This window comes from Pollachius pollachius (genome assembly GCF_949987615.1).
Source record: "Pollachius pollachius genome assembly, chromosome: 14".
NCBI classification, from domain to species: Eukaryota; Metazoa; Chordata; class Actinopteri; order Gadiformes; family Gadidae; genus Pollachius; species Pollachius pollachius.
Window position 1 is genome coordinate 10,659,007 of NC_136947.1, and position 20,565 is coordinate 10,679,571.

General features: G+C 48.2%; 1 protein-coding gene across 1 annotated transcript in view; it reads left to right on the forward strand.

Moving 5' to 3' along the window:
- Positions 1 to 18,050, forward strand: part of esyt2a (extended synaptotagmin-like protein 2a) — a 31,447-nt gene extending 13,397 nt beyond the window's left edge. The window contains 19 exon segments of the mRNA XM_079751364.1: positions 515 to 570; positions 2,015 to 2,051; positions 2,053 to 2,139; positions 2,326 to 2,502; positions 3,399 to 3,481; positions 4,219 to 4,267; positions 4,367 to 4,456; positions 4,725 to 4,820; positions 5,834 to 5,935; positions 7,279 to 7,341; positions 8,679 to 8,753; positions 9,282 to 9,368; positions 9,758 to 9,907; positions 10,992 to 11,329; positions 12,906 to 13,001; positions 13,846 to 13,977; positions 14,253 to 14,358; positions 14,488 to 14,537; positions 14,667 to 18,050. Of these exon segments, the coding sequence (XP_079607490.1) occupies positions 515 to 570; positions 2,015 to 2,051; positions 2,053 to 2,139; positions 2,326 to 2,502; positions 3,399 to 3,481; positions 4,219 to 4,267; positions 4,367 to 4,456; positions 4,725 to 4,820; positions 5,834 to 5,935; positions 7,279 to 7,341; positions 8,679 to 8,753; positions 9,282 to 9,368; positions 9,758 to 9,907; positions 10,992 to 11,329; positions 12,906 to 13,001; positions 13,846 to 13,977; positions 14,253 to 14,358; positions 14,488 to 14,537; positions 14,667 to 14,712 (1,920 nt within the window). The 3' untranslated portion in view covers positions 14,713 to 18,050.
- Positions 18,051 to 20,565: the final 2,515 nt, after the last annotated feature.

A 20,565-nucleotide genomic window follows, 5' to 3' on the forward strand; every position in this document is an offset into this window, starting at 1 on the left:
TAATGCACGCGCACACGCATCACTCAGGCATGCTATGTTGATATAATTTCGCCCCATGTTTGGTGTGATTATTTTGGTAATCTTGGCAACAGGGTTGGCCTTATGTGGTTGTGGGCGTACTTCTTGAGCAGCCACTCACACACAGCCATTCAGGACTGAGTTACTTCCATTACTTCACAGAGGGTTTATGATTGAATCACTTGTCAGGGGCGTGGAGGTAGATAACCTGATTACCGGCTGGTCCTCGCTGCTCTCCCAATGTGAGCCGTCTCACTAATGGAGGTGGACTTCTGAGAAGGCTAACCCAATCATCCCACTGTAGCCATGAGCTCTCTGTCCGGTGAAATCCATCATGCTAGCGTCCGCTGTAGCTTCCATGCTAGCGTATGTATTTAAATGATGTTATTAATGGGGGTTTTCTCTCTCTCTCTCTCTCTCTCTCTCTCTCTCTCTCTCTCTCTCTCTCTCTCTCTCTCTCTCTCTCTCTCTCTCTCTCTCTCTCTCTCTCTCTCAGTTGCTTGATATAAACTGGACGGGCCTCACAAATATGCTGGATATTCCCGGTATCAAGTAAGTACACGCAGACAGACAGACTGACAGACAGACAGCGATACATACAGCTGTGTGTGAGATTGTCAGTAGTGTGTGTCATGTTAGCTCCTCTGGCAGGTTAGCTAGCTACAGTATGTACTTTACAAACTAAATATGTACATCACAGTGTTACTACAGATGGGCATCAGCCTGGGTTCTGTTGGAAGTGTCGTAAATTAGCTTTGGCCTGAAGCACTAGGATGCAAACATTGGATGACTGTCTGACGCTGGTCTGTTTCTGTAGACGTCCCTATTCAAATAAACCGTAGATTAATAAATAATGTGTCCACTGTAACGACATTAGACTAATCAACCTGATCACAGCGACACATTACCAGTACTACACGTAGTACAAGTGAACAGTATGACTAGTACACTGGTAGTATTAGGTCACTGGAAGTTCTAATACACAGGTAGTACTAGTAGACAGTTAGTACTAGTACACTGGTAGTATTATTATACTGGTAGTACTAGCACAATGGTAGTATTATTCGTTGGTATTACTTTTACACAGGCAGTACTAGCACAATGGTAGTATTATTACATTGGTAGTACTAATACACAAGGAGCGGCGGCCCCGCCCTCCACCCGTTCTCCCTGTCCGACCTGTTGGAGAAACACACACTGTGTGTGTGTGTGTGTGTGTGTGTGTGTGTGTGTGTGGTGTGTGTGTGTGTGTGTGTGTGTGTGTGTGTGTGTGTGTGTGTGTGTGTGTGTGTGTGTGTGTGTGTGTGTGTGCGTGCGTGCGTGCGGTAGTTAGCGAGGTATTTGGTGTACGCCTGTATGAATGTTGTAATCTGTTGTCTGGACATAATTTAGTTTTCCTTTTGGAATGCGACTTCTACTGGTGTGTACACACACACACACACACACACACATCCTCTGATCTCCTCGTCCAATCAGCTGCCACCGCCCCTCCCAGGGAATGCTGGGAAATGCCTTCAACGGAGAGAGAGAGAGAGAGAGAGAGAGAGAGAGAGAGAGAGAGAGAGAGAGAGAGGAGAGAAGAGGAGAGAGAGAGAGGAGAGAGAGAGAGAGAGAGAGAGAGAGAGAGAGAGAGAGAGAGAGAGAGAGAGAGAGAGAGAGAGAGAGAGAGAGAGAGAGAGAGAGATGAGAGAGAGAGAGAGAGAGAGAGAGAGAGGATTGTGAGCCACCCATTCTGCTGAGTATTGCTGGGCAATGCTGCCCCCCGGTGGTGAGAGGGCAGAGTGCAGCTCACTGGAGCTACTCTAAACTACACAAACCTAACTACTACACTACGGCACTGCTACACTAAACTACACTAATCTACACAACACTAAACTACACTACTACACTAAACTAAACTACACGACAGTACAACTAGACTAGTGTAGGTTAGCTCCAAGTATCCAATCAATGTGAATGTCTAATGAAGTCTCTCTCTCTCTCTCTCTCACTCTAGTGGTCTATGTGACTCTATCATCCAGGACATCATCTATGGGTTACCTCGTTCTCCCCAACCGCCTCACCATCCCTCTGGTGGGTGACGACCAGCTGGCCCAGCTCCGCTTCCTCCCCCTCCCCCAGGTACACACAAACACACAAACACACACACACACACACACACACACACACACACACACACACACACACACACACACACACACCACACACACATCGTGTATATGTGAATATATTTGGGGATTTGTGAATGTTTGAATATGTGTGTGTGCATACAAATATAAATGTGTGTGTGTGTTTGTGTTTGTGCAGGCGGTGTTGCGGATCCACCTCCTGGAGGCCCGGGACCTGGTGGGGAAGGATAAGTTCCTGGGGGGTCTGATCAAGGGGAAGTCGGACCCCTACTGCGTGGTCAGGATGGGCAACGAGCAGTTCCAGAGCAAGGTGATCCACGAGACGGTGCACCCCAAGTGGAACGAGGTCTACGAGGTAGGGGACACACAACCCCAGCACCGCAAACACACCTGGAGGGACCCAGACCCACAACCCCAGCACCGCACACACACCTGGAGGGACCAGACACACAACCCCAGCACCGCACACACACCTGGAGGGACCAGACACACAACCCCAGTACTGCGCGCGCGCACACACACACACAACACACACACACACACACACACACACACACACACACACACACACACACACACACACACACACACACACACACACACACCCCTGAAGGGATTCAAATCTATGGAGGAATTCGAACCCACAACCCTCATGGAGAGACGTAAACCCACAACCCCGGCACCATACACACACATACCTAAAGGGATTGCTTACTGCCTTCATTCTTTACACACTTGAACCCTGAGTCTTGACCCTTCTGCCTTCAGGTGTGTCATTAGCCCATTCCATGTGTATTTAACTCCTCCCCCTCCCTCCAGGTGTATCGTGAACTCCTCCCCCTCCCTCCAGGTGTATCCTTAACCCCTCCCCCTCCCTCCAGGTGTATCCTTAACCCCTCCCCCTCCCTCCAGGTGTATCCTTAACTCCTCCCCCTCCCTCCAGGTGTATCCTTAACTCCTCCCCCTCCCTCCAGGTGTATCGTTTACTAATCCCCCTCCCTCCAGGTGTAGCTTAAACTCCTCCCCTCCCTCCAGGTGTAGCTTCAACTCCTCCCCCTCCCTTCAGGTGTATCGTTAACTCCTCCCGCTCCCTCCAGGTGTATCGTTAACTCCTCCTGCTCCCTCCAGGTGTAGCTTTAACTCCTCCCCTCCCTCCAGGTGTATCGTTAACTCCTCCTGCTCCCTCCAGGTGTAGCTTCAACTCCTCCCCCTCCTTTCAGGTATATCGTTAACTCCTCCCTCTCCATCCAGGTGTTGTTGTATGATCAAACCGTCAAGCAGCTGGATATCGAAGTCTTTGACGAAGACACAGATAAAGATGACTTCCTGGGACGGTAACATCACTTCCTGTCCAACATCACTTCCTGTCTAACATCTGTCATGAGTCTAGCAAGAAAGTACAGAGACAGGTCATTAAGGAGCAGGTAGGGGTTAGACAGTACAGAGACAGGTCATTAAGGAGCAGGTAGGGGTTAGACAGTACAGAGACAGGTCATTAATGAGCAGGTAGGGGTTAGACAGTACAGAGACAGGTCATTAATGAGCAGGTAGGGGTTAGACAGTACAGAGACAGGTCATTAAGGAGCAGATAGGGGTTAGACAGTACAGAGACAGGTCATTAAGGAGCAGGTAGGGGTTAGACAGTACAGAGACAGGTCATTAAGAAGCAGGTAGGGGTTAGACAGTACAGAGACAGGTCATTAAGGAGAAGGTAGGGGTTAGACAGTACAGAGACAGGTCATTAAGGAGCAGGTAGGGGTTAGACAGTACAGAGACAGGTCATTAAGGAGCAGGTAGGGGTTAGACAGTACAGAGACAGGTCATTAAGGAGCAGGTAGGGGTTAGACAGTACAGAGACAGGTCATTAAGGAGAAGGTAGGGGTTAGACAGTACAGAGACAGGTCATTAAGGAGAAGGTAGGGGTTAGACAGTCCAGATACATTAAAGCTGTCTGAATCAAAGTTATTTGAAGGAACATTTTAATATAAAATATCAGGACAGTGAGAAAAGTGGGATGCATTGATCGGTTCATTGTCTATTGATTATTGATCGTGTTTTGTCGCATTTGTAGTTTGATGATCGACATGGCAGAGTTAGAGAAGGAGAAGAAAGTGGAAGAGGTAAGGTTGGTCCGGTCTGTCTGTCTGTCTCTATCTGTCTGTCTGTCCGTGGACCCTGGTTGTGACTGAGGTATTTTCCCACAATGCTTTGCGGCGCAGTGGTTTGATCTGGAGGAAGTGCCCACGGGGCAACTACACCTGAAGTTGGAGTACCTGTCTCCTGGCTCCACCCCCGACCACCTGGACCAGGTACACCACCTCATGGCTAGCACCACCTCCACCACCACCGCCTCTACTTCCACATCAACTATCACCACCACCTCAACCACCATCACCACCTCCACCACAGCAGCACCTCTATCACATCCAATATCACCACCACCACCTACACCACCCCCACTACCATCCTCACTACCACCACCTCCGTCACCTCCACCCTTCCTCCCTCCACCCGCCTCCTATTCAATGTGTTGAGTGTTTGTAGCGCGTGTGACCTCACCGTGACCCGTGTTGCTAGGCGCTGGCGGCCATCAAGGCTGGCCGCGGCCAGGCCAACGACGGCCCCTCCTCCGCCGTGCTGGTGGTGTTCCTGGACTCGGCGCGCAACCTCCCGGTAAGACCCGGCTGGAACCAGTTCACCCTCAAACATCACTGTCAATGACATCACTTCCTGTTAGATTCCAGAAGTCCCGCCCCTGCTGAGTCTGGACCAATCACGCTGCAATCAGTAAAGTCCATCGGATTGGAGAACTTTTATGGGATTATATTTTGATAGTGTGTCAAAATAACGTGTAGGTTGAACTATTATCTCTAGTTTATCTCTACTAATTTGTCAAAGATAGCTGCACGTTTATATTATATTATATTATATTTTTATACTATCGGTTCCTCAAAGGTTTAAGTTGACATATTGGCAGCGTGTCAAAGGTAAAGTTCAGAGTTACCAGGGTTCACAAGCTAAGGGCTGGCACAAAGCTAGCCTCAGCAGCCGTACTAGGGTTCTACTGCAGTTGTTCCCCAAAGACACCAGGTCGGATGTCTAACGGGCCTCAGGAGGAGGAGCCAGTGGGGGCACACAGGATGGGGTTCAGCCAGCTGCTGTCGCCCATAGACTCCCTGTCGGCCACGACAAGAAGTAGCCTCATGGGAGCAAAAACAAGCTCATTATTGGCCTTGTAGTAGCCCAAACTAGGTTGTTATTAGCCTCATTTTGGCCTGCATCAGCTTTTACTAGCCTAAATGTACTATTTATTACCATCATGTTAACCAGGCGCCAACTTAATATTATGATGTTAGCCCAAATTAGTTCGGTACAACATTAATGTTAGCATGCAATATTACCTTCACGTTAGCCGTGCGCTAGCTCTGCCTCTGTCTGCTTCACTTCTGTCGTCTGTACACTCTGCCGCACACCCTGCTCTTCTGTCCATAGCTACAGGCAGAGAGGTGACATAATATTAATCTATAAAATAACCATCATATAATGACAACATTCCACATTCTAAGAGTTAAAAAAGGAGATTCAAAGGTTTCTGGTCTTCTTCAGTCGTCTCTATTCAGCTTCCTTCCTCTCTCTGTTTTCCTCCTGCTCCTCCTTCTCCTCCTGCTCCTCCTCTCCTCCTGAAGAGCGTCTTTGAGGGGAACTTGGGCTCTGGGTTCTTGAAGGAGCGGCGGGACGCTGGTCTGGTCTTCTGTGAGAACACGTCCTCCCTGTATCGGACTCTGTTCGTGAGTCGCTCTCTCTGCTTTCTCTGCTGCGGCCTGCGCTCGCTCCCCGCTCATCTGTCGGCTGGTTTCTGTGTGCCTGTTTTGGTTGTATTTGCGCGTGATTGTGAGCTTGTTTTAGTGCGTGGTTGTGTGCTTGTTAGCTTCACTGCGGGCGAGGGGGGGGCATGGCGTGTGGCTGGATGAGCACAGTGTGGCGTCCCCGACTCGGTCCGAACACACCGGTCGGACCTCAGGCTCACAGCTTCAGGTAGCCTTGCGGCTAACAGAGGTTAGATCATGGGTTGAAGTTTGATGTCGGCTAACGGCTAACAGCTTGAGGTTAGCGAACATGTTCATGATAGTTTGGCCAGGAACTGGTTTGTATCATTTCAACTCTGTTACTGTGGGACCAGCGGTCCGTCAATAACAGGACGAGAGGACGTTTGATACAGGGACAAACCAAGATGATGTCAGCATCCAAACTTTCCCTTGGTGTTTTAGAAAAACCTTTTATGCTTTATTTTTGTTAACGATTTTAAACTTTCATTTTAGCCTAGAAAATATATAATAAATGTACTCAAATATTGTTTCACTTCAATAATGAGTTATGGCTGGTGTGGAGCAATGCCATCTCAATCTGATTCCAATGTTGGGTGAGAACCCAGTGAGCTCCGGTGCAGCAGTGCCCTCTACAGGCGGGGCTCAGGGCTGCGGCTCAACCCGCCCCACCGTGGTCTGAAGAACAAAACTGCAACTGGAGAACCGCTCTAATACCCATTTGTACCTAGCAACGAGCTGCTACCTGGCGATGAGTTGCTACCTAGCAACGAGCTGCTATCTAACGAAATGTTCCTAACTGGCGATGAGTTGCTACCATGCAACCGGTTGCTACCATGACAACCAGTTGCTACCATGCAACCGGTTGCTACCATGACAACCAGTTGCTACCATGTAACCGGTTGCTACCATGACAACCAGTTGCTACCATGGCAAGCGGTTGCTAACATGGCAACCTGTTGCTAGGTATCTGGTATCTCGGGTTGTTCCCAGATGCCTGAATGCACTTTAAAGACGTAACTGCCTGTGATTGGAGGAACAATGAGATGGCAGAGCTTCCCAGCCCAGTGTCTAATCATGGTGGACTTCCTGTCTGTGTCCTCTGGGGTCGGAGGTGTCTGATTAACCCCCTAACCCCCCTGTCCCGTTCTCTGTGATTGTTGTTGTTTATGTTGTTCCTCTTCCTCATCCTCCTCCTCATCCTCCTCCACGGTGCACACCCTCCCGTTCCCTATTAACCTGCCGTCTGTGTGTGTGTGTTGTGTGTGTGCGTGCGTGTACGTGTGTACGTGTGCGTGTGATCAAAGCGCAACCCGTTAGAGTTCAACCAGGAGGGGCTGAAGAGGGCCTCTCTGAGTAAAGCCATCAAGGTAACCATGACGACCACAACACAACACACGGACAGACAGACAGACAGACAGGCAGACAGAGATAGACGAGCAGACAGGAGTGGAGACACAAGCAGGAAGAGACCGCGACAGAGAGACAAACAAGCATAAAGAAGGATAGACAGGCAGAGAGGGAGACAGGTTGAGAGACAAGAAGACAGAGTCAAGAGACAGGGAGACTCGCAGGGAGGGAGACAGGTGGAGAAAAAGGAAGACAGAGAGACACGCAGAGAGACGGGTGTATAGAAAGATAGACAAGCAGAGAGGGAGACAGCTGAAGAGACAGAGAGACAGGCGTACAGAAAGGTAGACAGGCAGGGAGGGAGACGGGCAGGTGTGTGCTTTGTTGATCATTAACCAAACCCACCAATCAAACTAAACCCTGTCTGTGGACTAAACTCTGTCATGCTGTCATGTTTCTGAGGGACCGACCTCATCTCTGTCCTGCTGGGTTAAGGCTTCCATCTGCTTCTACCCTGAACATCATACTTAAACATACTTACTCAACCTCTACCCACCGTAACCTAACAATTGGGGCATGTCGAAGATTCTTGAATGTGAAAATTGGGTCATTAAACCAGGCAAATATATAAAATATATATCTACGGGAAAAATGTGGCTACTGTTGTCAGACCTGCAGCAGATTATAAACGTATAAAAACATGCTAAGTTACTATTATGAATAATACATGAACACATGTTAAGTTACTGTTATAAATATAACATTAACACATGTTAAGTTACTGTTATGAATGATACATGAACACATGTTAAGTTACTGTTATGAATAATACATGAACACATGTTAAGTTACTGTTATGAATAATACATGAACACATGTTAAGTTACTGTTATGAATAATACATGAACACATGTTTAGTTACTGTTACGAATGATACATACCCCTACCATGGTAATGGTATGGTCCTGTGATATCCCCTACCATCATAATGGTATGGTCCTCTACACCCCTACCATGGTAATGGTAAGGCCCTGTACACCCCAACCATGGTAATAGTATGGTCATGTACACCCCTACCATGGTAATTGTATGGTCATGTACACCCCATACCATGGTAAAGGTATATGTAAACCCCTACCATGGTAATGGTATATGTACACCCCTACCATGGTAAAGGTATATGTACACCCCTACCATGGTAATAGTATGGTCCTGTGATGTCCCCTACCATGGTAATGGTATGGTCCTGTACACCCCTACCATGGTAATAGTATGGCCCTGGACACCCCTACCATGTTAATGGTATGGCACTTTGATGTCCCCTGCTGGTGTTTGAAGCTACTCTTGTCGTTAACAGTCGGGTAAGAAGGTGAGCAGTGACCCCAACCCTTTCATCCAGTTCAGAGTGGGACATAAATCCTTCAACAGCAAGGTGAGCCCTGCCCACACTCCCTATGCCACCCATCAGTTACGACTGCTACTTAAAGGTGCAATAAGCAACATGTTTAGTTTGTTAGCATGGTTCATACTGTACCTTTAATGTTAGCATGGTTCATATTGTACCTTTAATGTGAGCATGGTTCGTACTGTACTTTTAATGTTAGCGTGGTTCATACTGTACCTTTAATGTGAGCATGGTTCATATTGTACCCTTAATGTGAGCATGGTTCATATTGTACCTTTTAATGTGAGCATGGTTCATAATGTACCTTTAATGTTAGCATGGTTCATAATGTACCTTTAATGTAAGCATGGTTAATACTGTACCTTTAATGTTACAATGGTTAGACTCTTGGCAGTCTTCATTAGTTATGGCTGTAAACAAAATGTAGCAGGATTCCTGAAACCAATCCAGATTATTCCTAGTTACTCTCTAAACAACATAATACAAACTTAGACTTTGTTTTACTGCTAAACCGTATAACATTGACCTCTGACCCCTGACCTCTCGTGGCCCCAGACCCGATACAAGACCAACAGCCCAGTGTGGGAGGAGGCCTTCACCTTCCTCATCCACAACCCGCGGGCCCAGGAGCTGGAGGTGGAGGTACGGTTCTCCACCTGTTCTCTACGTGTTCTCCACCTGTTCACCTGCCACCTGCCTGTTCACCTGCCATTTATTCTCCACCCGTTCTCCATGTGTGGAGAACGTGTGTGGAGAATTCTCCACCTGTTCTCCTGTCCACCTGTTCTCCTGTTCACCAACTGTTTTCCTCTTCACCTGTTCTCCACCTGTTCTCCTGTTCTCCACCTGTTCTCCGTGTTCTCCACCTGTTCTCCTGTTCTCCGCGTTCTCCACTTCACCTGTTCTCCTGTCCACCTGTTCTCCACCTCTTCTCCACCTGTTCTCCACCTGTTCTCCGCCTTCTCCAACTGTTCTCCACTTGTTCTCCATGTGTTCTTCATGAGCCCTCTTTGTACTGTCTCGTTCTCCAGGTGATGGATGAGAAGCACAGCTGTTCTCTGGGCACGCTGGTTCTGCCGCTGAGCAGGCTGCTGGCTGCGCCAGAGATGACCCTGAACGAGGCATTCCCGCTCAAGAACCCGGGGCCCGGCTGCAGCGTCCGCATGAAGGCCGCGCTCCGGGTACGGCAGCACCTCGTTAGGCCAAAGACCTCGTTAGGCCACAGACCCCATTAGGCCACACACCTATTTAGGCCACAGACCTCGTTAGGACAAAGACCTCGTTAGGCCACAGACCTCGTTAGGCCACGGACCACAGCTGACCCGGGTCCTCAGAGGTCCAGCTTCAGCCATGACTCTTTAATGCAATGTTCACTCAATTACCACAGGGGCCTTGAAGGGATTGCAGGTTACATTCCCACCAGCTACCCTGTGATACTGTCCCTCTTTGCCCTGTCTCTCTCTCTCTTCACTCTCCCGTCTCTCTCCACTGTCCTCTCTCTCTCCACTGTCTCTCTCTCTTCACTCTCCTGTCTCTCTCCACTGTCTCTCTCTTCACTCTCCCGTCTCTCTCCCCTGTCCTCTCTCTCTCTTCACTCTCCCGTCTCTCTCCACTGTCTCTCTTCACTCTCCTGTCTCTCTCCACTGTCCTCTCTCTCTCTCTTCTCTCCCGTCTCTCTCTTCACTCTCCCGTCTCTCTCCACTGTCTCTCTCTCTTCACTCTCCCGTCTCTCTCCACTGTCTCTCTCTCTCTTCTCTCCCGTCTCTCTCCACTGTCTCTCTTCACTCTCCCGACTCTCTCCACTGTCCTCTCTCTCTCTTCACTCCCGTCTCTCTCCACTGTCTCTCTCTCCCGTCTCTCTCCACTGTCTCTCTTCACTCTCCCGTTTCTCTCCACTGTCCTCTCTCTCTCTCTCCTCTCCCGTCTCTCTTCACTCTCCCGTCTCTCTCCACTGTCCTCTCTCTCTCTTCTCTCCCGTCTCTCTCTCTTCACTCTCCCGTCTCTCTCCACTGTCTCTCTTCACTCTCCCGTTTCTCTCCACTGTCCTCTCTCTCTCCTCTCCTGTCTCTCTCTTCACTCTCCCGTCTCTCGCCACTGTCCTCTCTCTCTCTCTTCTCTCCCGTCTCTCTCTCTTCACTCTCCCGTCTCTCTCCACTGTCTCTCTCTCTCTCTCTCTATCTCTCTCCCAAGAGGAGAGGGGCGTCCTCAGAGTAGGTTTTTCAGTTTCGGGGTGTTGACCACTCCCCTCCCGCCTCCTCCCCCCAGGTGCTCTCCCTGGACAGGACCGCCCCCTCCCCGGACGACTCCGCCCCCTACTCGGTCCAGGGCGGGAAGGGCAGCGCGAGCAGCCCCGCCATGGGCCCCACCTCCCCCCAGCGGGGCGACCCCCCGCCGGGGGTCCTGGACGAGGTCCCGGGAGGACGAGCAGCAGGAGGCGGTCTGGGGGAGGTGGGCCGGAGCAGCTCTAACCTGGCCATCTCGGGCTCCCACCCGTACCTGGCCGGGGGGGCGGGGGGCAAGGAGCCCACCCCCAGCATCGCCTCGGACATCTCCAACCCCTACGCCGTGCAGGAGCTGCAGCAGAGGCTGCACCAGCTGCACAAGTAGGTACCCCCCCCCCCCGGGACCCCACGGACCCCCCAGAGCCCCCGGGGGTGTATTTCTTTTTTTTTTTTGAATATAGAATATCTATATCTGTTCGCTTAAATGTAAAGGGCCGGATACAGTGAACTTTTTTTTCTTTCACAACCGTTTTTGAATTTAAATGCATCAAATCCTGCTACTACTCCCGGAAGGTTAGAGACACACTCGTCACGGTCACGCGTAAGCTGCGAGGGCCTGAGCGGGAGTTATTGGAAACTGTGCAATATTAAATGAAACGGAACCCCTCTCTATGGCCTATATACATAATATATATAACAACCATGGCGACCCGACATTACGTATTTCTGTGTGATACTGCACGCAGAGAAAGGCAGGAGCTGTTGACAAAAGTCCACAAAAGATTTAAGAAGCCAAGCTCCGAGACTTTGCTGTTTAACGCAAGTAGAGTCTCTGATGAGGCTACTTCGCCTACAGCTCTTCTAACGGTGAGTAGGCTAGGAACGGAGGTTTGTGTGTGTGCGTAGTCAGTCAGCACCTGCCATGGTGTGTGTATATGTGCGTATGCATGTGTGCGCGCAGTCAATCAGCACCCGCCGTGGTGTGTGTGTGTGTGTTGTGTTGTGTTGTGTTGTGTGAAGTGTTTTAAGAGCAGTTGGCTGCTTTTTTAGGTGCCCACTACTGCCCTCTCTCCAGCATAAGGCCTTTTTACACTGCCATGCCGGTTCACTCGAGGCTTGGCACGCCCTTACGTCTTATCTCAAGTTTCCTGTGTAAAACCGAGGGGGTAAAATCCCCCGTTCGTCACGGTGCGGGCTTTCTTGGTTCACTGGAGATGGCGGGGCTGCGCACGGAGTCTAGACCTCTTTAGAATACGTTGCATATTCCCAAATGTTTTTATTTTTTTATGAATGAAGACACCCGCATGCAAGAATGAGTTCACGTCTGAGTGTAGGCTACAAACGCGAGTAACTATTTACAAGTGCAAAAACGCCAACATATTCTTTATTTTGCTGACCACTTTTGGGTTAGGGACGGGTTAGGGTTTTTTATCCTGACAAAAGCCTCGTAAGGACAGTTCCTCTGCATCTCTCTCATAGATCGCACCATCTTTCAACGTCTGTTTAATACGACTGCATCACCTTCTCTCACATGATCAACAGCTCGCGGATTTCACTTTCTCTCCAGTTAGAACTGCTCATGATGATATCGCTGCATTGTCTCTGTGGAGACAGTGCAGCAACACCTCTAACCAACTTGATCAGGCATGACATTTACGTGATTAGGGCATACACTTGTTTATATGTACGTCTTTTAAGAGTCATCTAGTTCTTGGTAGGCATATGAATAAACCAGCTGACAGGCCTGCGTCGCAGTTCCAGATGCACTTTCATTAATCAATTCCTTGAACTAGCCTTTGATAATGTTCTGCCCCGCCACCTACTGGCTGGAAAAAAAATTGGCCCGAGGCCAAACTTAGTTGCCGACCCGTTCATAATCTTCTTCTTCAACAGGGGAGTTTTAATGTAGCTCATCATTCAACACTAATTTCACTTTGATCTATCTCTCCACCCCCAGTGGGAGTGGTCCTCATGTTCCTCTCGGGGAGATCCAGCTGACGGTGCGACACAGCTCCCAGAGGAACAAGCTGATGGTGGTGGTCCACTCCTGCAGGTATACCTGTCTGCCTGTTTGCCCGCCTGTCTGTCTGTCTGCCTGCCTGCCTACCTACCTACCTACCTAACTACCTGTCTGTCTGTCTGTCTGCCCGTCTGCCTCTCTGCTTCATAACTTGGTTGTTGTTTATTTGTCATTTTTCGTCTGTGTTTCTTTAATCTCTCTGTGACATGTTCCTTATGATAAAGTTTAACTTGACTGTGATAATTTCTGTTACTGTTGCTGGTTCCATAGCAACATGGGTTCCTTAGCAACAGGAGAATTCTGTTGCTCCTCCTGATAGTGGTCTCTCTCCTGTTGCTAAGGAACCTGATAGTGTTCTCTCCTCCTGTTGCTAAGGAACCTGATAGTGTTCTCTCCTCCTGTTGCTAAGGAACATGGTATTGGTCTCTCTCCTGTTGCTAAGGAACCTGGTATTGGTCTCTCTCCTGTTGCTAATGAACCTGACTGTGTTCTCTCCTCCTGTTGCTAAGGAACCTGATAGTGTTCTCTCCTCCTGTTGCTAAGGAACCTGGTATTGGTCTCTCTCCTGTTGCTAATGAACCTGACTGTGTTCTCTCCTCCTGTTGCTAATGAACCTGACTGTGTTCTCTCCTCCTGTTGCTAAGGAACCTGATTGTATTCTCTCCTCCTGTTGCTAAGGAACCTGGTATTGGTCTCTCTCCTGTTGCTAATGAACCTGTGTTCTCTCCTCCTGTTGCAAATGAACCTGACTGTGTTCTCTCCTCCTGTTGCTAAAGAACCTGACTGTGTTCTCTCCTCCTGTTGCTAAAGAACCTGACTGTGTTCTCTCCTCCTGTTGCTAAGGAACCTGACTGTGTTCTCTCCTCCTGTTGCTAAGGAACCTGATAGCCTTCACGGACCACGGCTCGGACCCCTATGTCCGTCTGTACCTCCTGCCAGACAAGCGGCGGTCGGGGCGGAGGAAAACCCCGACCCAGAAGAAGAACCTGGCCCCGGTGTACGACCAGACGTGAGTCAGACCCCCGCCACGCACAGAGATACAGGGGCTGGAGATATAGGTGGTATGGTATAGATATAGCTGGCAGAGATATACTGTAGCTGGTATAGATATGGGTGGTATGGTATAGATATAGAGGGTATAGATATAGCTTGTATATAGGATGAACGGTGGCACAATCACAACTTGATTCATGATAAACTGATTGTAATTATACAGCTGGCTCCTATCTACTATTAGTAAACGTGTCCCTCTCTCCTCCCCCCTCCCCTGTTTCCCCCCCCCAGGTTTGAGTTCAGTGTCTCCATGGTGGAGCTTCACAGGAGGACTCTGGACGTGGCGGTGAAGAATGGAGGCGGGCTTCTCTCCAAACACAAGGGCCTTCTGGGAAAAGTAAGAGGAGCCACACACACACACACACACACACACACACACACACACACACACACACACACACACACACAAAGTAGCTGAGGTAGCTGTTGACCTAGAGGTGATGAACGATTGGTGTGTTCTCTCCAGGTTCTGGTGGATCTGACCTATGAGGACATCGCCAAGGGTTGGACCCAGTGGTACGTGAAGTTATACAAGCATACGTACAACATGTTATAGAAAGAAAGGAAAAGCTGTCGATTTTGATTCAAAGGGCATTTTAGGGCGTCTGTCTCACAACTTGGTTCTACTCCCCGTTTGTGGTCCAGGTATGATCTCAGCGAGGACGGACTGAGGAAGACACAACAACTGTGATCATCACAAGCATCATTCTCCCCCCCTCCTCTTCCGGAGCAGAGTCACTGACTTTTCCAACAAAGTTCATACTTTATTTTACTCTTGATTTGATCATTTGTTGTAAAAACACAGATAAGGGAAAATTGAGCGAATGAAAAGATAAATATCATAGATAATAAATTATGTTTAAGGTATGAACGTGAAATAGGTAGAAAGGAAGCCTTTAAGGACTGTTGAAACAAAGTAATTCATACATTTACTGAGGGATCCAATACAACTTGTAAATATGTACACTGATGACAGACAAAACAGAAAGTATATTCTCCCAAAGAAAGAGCTCTATTCTTATCCTATCTCTTCTTGCTCAAAATAGTAATTTGCTACTTTTACTTTTTTAATGGCAATTGCAAAAAATATATTCTGGCCTCTGCCCAGCTAGGGGGCGGTGTAAAGAACCTGGGCTCAACCAAAGAGACGCGCGGTTCATTTTAGGGCTAAGCAGCTGCAAAGAAAGCCTAACACAACCGTCAAGTTAGGCCAACAAGCTAGTTAGCAAGCACCAACTCGGCTAACTAATTAGCTAAAACACCAACTCATAAGTAGTTAGCTAACAAGCACTGACTCACATAACGAGTTCGCTAACGAGAATAATGACCTTGCAGCGGTTCTTCTGGATCCTAATTTGGGGCTTCATTCCAGTGTGTTAACTGACCAGGTATTATCAACATATGGGAATATATATATATATATATTCAATACATAACACCCAAAGCTACACTGACTTGCTGAGCAAGACAACGTTTTGGATCACCCCCGGAGTTACTGTTTTCTTATATTTTTAATTGTTTGATTGTTTGGTCTAATATATGAATGTGTTGCTTGGGGTATCTCACTGCTCACCACAAAGTAAAAGCATCAAGCGTTCTTTAAGATCCGCAATGTTCCCCAGATGTTTGTTAGCGGTGCCTCGGTCCAGCCAATGATAAACTCTCGCTCAAGTGTTAACCTGTAGCCAACTTGTAGAGCAACACTATAGTGGTGTTGGCTCAGAGGCTTTGTGATGACGTGACAGGGTGAGCGTTGCTACATGAACACGAGGATGATGACAGTAAGGGAATGCGGAGGTTAAGTGTTTCTCGGCCAAATCTGTAGAACAGTTTCTGTTCTCTGTGTGATTTTTAATACGATCACATTTCAGCAAACGAAAACCTTGTAAAAATGATTGTAAAAAAAGTTCCATCTTAATCCCCTTGTTTCAATGTCTGAAGATCATTCATCTTTTATGTTTTGAGTTTCCATCTTATGTTCCTAGCCTGCCGTCCGCTCAGCTACGCTAGCAGGGAGCTAGTGTAGCGAATCACACGAATGCTATGCTAGTAGAACAGTGAGAAACAGTGCTGTGTTCAGATTTTCAGATGTCAGTGTTGTTCCAAATCGAATACTCTGTGGTACACTAACCGGAAATTACGATCGCAACTGCCGCCTTGGCTCTTCCCCCACAATAAACATCCCGCTTTGAACGGTGAACCCTTTACGCCTAGCAGCTATAAAAAGCTACAAAATGACACCATTAATGCAGGCTATATGGAAAATGCACCAACGCTGCCTCAGCCTGGCCTCGCCTCTTCCGCTATGTAGCTAAGATGGCTGCCGTTGAGTACGAAAAGTGTGCATCGATCCACACCCAGCGGTTTGGACCGTAAAGTGTGCATCGATCCACACCCAGCGGTTTGACCGTTTTGAGTACACCATCCGGGTCCTTTCAGTACACCTTTGGCCCGATCTTAATTGGAACACCCTATGTACTCAAACTAAGTATAGTAAGTACAGATAGTATGGATATTGGAATACATTACAGTTCTGCCATCACAGCCTTTGTTGTTCGTCACCTGTTGGTGAACGTCTGAATGCTAGCGTGAGAGGGTTAGCTTGATGGTTAGCACCAAGACGAGGGTTAGCTCTGAGAGGAGGGTTAGCTCGAGCCTCGAGGGTTAGCTCAGAGACAATTACAATTAGGGCATTTAGCAGACGCTTTTATCCAAAGCGACTTACATCGGTTAATATACACATTGACACACCGACGGCAGAGTCAACCATGCAAGGCGACAGCCAGCTCGTCAGGAGCAGTTAGGGTTAAGTGTCTTGCTCAGGGACACATCAACAATCAGCAAGGAGGAGCTGGGGATCGAACTAGCGACCTTTCGGTTACAAGGCAACTGCTCTACCTCCTGAGCTAAGCCAGAGACGAGAGTTAGCTCTGACACTGAAGGGTTAGCCGGGGGTTAGCTCGAGGGTTAGCTATGACAAAAGGCTTAGCTCAGAGATGAGGGTTTGCTCAGAGACGAGGGTCAGCTTGAGGGTTAGCTCAGGGACAAGGGTAAGCTCGAGGGTTAGCTCGGAGAGGAGGGTTAGCTCAGAGACGAGAGTTCACTCTGACACTGAAGGGTTAGACGGGGGTTAGCTCGAGGGTTAGCTATAACAAAAGGCTTAGCTCAGAGATGAGGGTTAGCTCAGAGACAAGGGTTAGCTCGAGGGTTAGCTCAGAGAGGAGGGTTAGCTCTAAGACAAGGGTTAGCTCAGAGAGGAGGGTTAGCTCAGAGAGGAGGGTTAGCTCAGAGACGATGGTTAGCTCAGAGAGGAGGGTTAGCTCTAAGACAAGGGTTAGCCGGGGGTTCAGTCTCAACCATGGCAATGTTTTATGATGGCTAGCTGCTAGACGCCAGACACGTTGCGCAAAACGCAGCGTGTCTGGCGTCGCGTGCTAACACACGAACCCAGCGCCCGTGGTACTGGGAGCACTGGGCCTGTTCCTGATCGTCACCTCGGGATGGTGGGCGCGGTGGAGTGCGGTCTCCCCGGGTTACGGCTGCTCCCACCGTGATGTCATCAGGAAGCGTTGGCTGCGGGGGGGGGGGTTGGCCCAGGCAGCAGAGGGTCAAGGCCGGGTCCTCAGGTCACGCCATCCCCGGGGGGCTCCGAGACAACGGGGGGGTTCATCACGAGTCATTAGGACCTGTGTAACATGCTGTTATTATGACTTATCAATGTTAGTGCTGTCAATGTCATTATTATACAATCTGTTCACCCCAAGGTTGTGTGTGTGTGTGTGTGTGTGTGTGTGTGTGTGTGTGTGTGTGTGTGTGTGTGTGTGTGTGTGTGTGTGTGTGTGTGTGTGTGTGTGTGTGTGTGTGTGTGTGTTCTGACCCTGTTCCTGACGCTGTGTGTTTCAGTGACCTTGTGCCTTAGAGTTCCTGGTGAGATGAATCAAACTGCTCCTCTTGTGTAGTCCCTTGATTAAAGAGCTTTTGCTGGACAGGAAGCAGCGGACCACTGGCTGACATTTTATGCGTTCAAAATAAAAGTCCCAAGACCAAAACAACCAGACTCTGGGTGTTAACTGTTCATGGTTTGTGTCTTATCATCTTGTTGTGTAATACTCATTTTTTCAATATTACATTTTTTTTCAGTCTCTGGTACATTTCTCAGATCAGAATTGAAATTCTCAAAACTACCTGTTCAATCTTCACATCATTGTGTCACTTGTGCACATCAAAAAAGCAGTTTCTCATTTCTTTGAACAAGTTGCAAATGCTTTGGTACATTCATGCAAATGATTATGTATAGTTCTCTGCTCTTTCCTACATTATCAATTGCTTATGTCATGTTGATCAAAATGTATTGTAATGGGTCTCTATTTAATAGTCTCACCCCTGCAACATTTAGGCATTAGTTCATTGCATAAGTCTTTACATGCAAAATGGTTGAACAAGTTGTCCTATGTCAAGCATATTTCTACACATTTCCATTATACTTTTCTTTTTTAAATCTGTCCTGAATTGGTAAATTGCTACCAGGTGAATCTTGACTTTCTCTAAAGAAGGGAAATCTGTGAAGTGTTAGATCAACCAACAATCAACCAGTTTACTGAAATAGCTCAAAGATGCATCTCATGAACCATGAACTGGCAAGTATAGATATAGCTGGAGCACAACACAATGTTACATTGTCTGACAGTGGAAAGAAAAGGAATTGTACGGGGTCAACAGCCAGAGAGAAGAGGAAGAGGAGTGAGGCTGCGTGAGAATGAGAATTTGTGGCCCAACAGACAGGAACGTCAGGAGGTGTAGGAAGACTGCACTGTAATTCCTACAGCAATGCATGTACAGTTTACCCTAAGGAGATTGTCCTTTGTTCACATTTCTAGCAATGACATGGTCTGTCAACAAATTACAGTACAAACAGTCAAAGCGTAAATGTGAATCTTGTCCAGTCACTTGCAATCAACCTCCCACATACACTAAGGTGTAACTTACAATTTACAAAAATTGTCTTCAAAAGTTTAGTAATAGTTTACATCAGAACATACCTCCAGAGTACACTGTTATGTGTTGACAACCGGACTAAGCAATTTGACTGTTTAATCCGTACACAATGACACAAGGACTTGTCATTCTGATGGCACCGACATGTTCATTGACACTGATATTTACAAACTACTATTTACGAACTTACGAATTTACGAAGGATTTTGTAGCCTGGCTAACTCCAGACCTCATCTCAATCTGCATTGAGAAGAGGTCTGGGAACCACACATTAATTTTCTCGTATTTGAGGCGTGGTTTACGATTGCCCGGAGCCGTTAATTGGGGCTACAAATGTCTATCATATGAGGCTGTACGTAGCTCACAGCCAATCATATCAATTATACCAGATGACGTATGTAGAGCGACATAAATTCGATGAGGAAGAAGACGATGGGTGTGTCGCATTGACATCGCCATCGTCTCGTCGTCCCTCCCTGTTCTGTGATTGGTTCCCTATCTCAAGCAAAAATCGGATCCATAGAATCCAGGCTGCCGAGCAGCGCGAAATGAAATCGCACGCAAGGCAGCATGGGTATAGCCAGGCTAAGGATTTTGAGAAAGAGACTGGCTTTTGCAGGTAATGCATGGTGTTTTGTTATTTGTACAAATTGTTTTGAGAAATGCATTTACTGTTTTGCAAATATTGAGGATGATTCGAGAAATGTACTAAAGCGACTGAGAAAAACTGTAACACTAATATCATATGTACACAAACGTCACCCAGAACTGCCTAGCGACCAAACAGAACACCCAACATCTTGGAGTGCTCCAATATGGCCCAGGTATGGAGATCGAAAGGAGGTCTCTAGAAGGTTCTGTCCCACTTTGACCACAGGGGGCGACACAGGTCAACCCACACGGCCACGCCCCCAGCCCCCAAACCTTCAGGGCCACACCCCCAGCCCTCAAACCTTCAGGGCCACACCTCCAGCCCTTTAGGGCCACACCCCCAGACCCCAAACCTTCAGGGCCAAGCTCACAGGTCAAACCTTCAAGGACACGCCCCCAGCCATCAAACCTTCAGGGCTACGCCCCCAGACCCCAAACCTTCAGGGACACGCCCCCAGCCATCAAACCTTCAGGGCCACGCCCCCAGACCCCAAACCTTCAGGGCCACGCCCCCAGACCCCAAACCTTTAGGGCCACGCCCCCAGACCCCAAACCTTCAGGGCCACGCCGCCAGAGGGTCTGACACCAGGGTCTAGTGTTAGCTATGATGATAGCTGTTAGGATTCTCCAAAGCGAAGGAAAGGGACTTCAATGGTTCCTTTCTTATCTCCTTCACTTACATTTAAATTGAGGGCACTGTCCTAGTGAAGACGGGATTATTGTTTGAGACCAGCCTCACCAACCTGAGGCAAACACACTCAATCACAGGAAAACTGTCCGCATTTGACTAACACAAATACAGGGGGTATTGGTCAGCAGAATGGCCAGTGAAACAGGGGTGGCCACATTTTTTCGGCTTGCGAGCTACTTTCAGAATGAGTGGGTCAAAATGATCTAC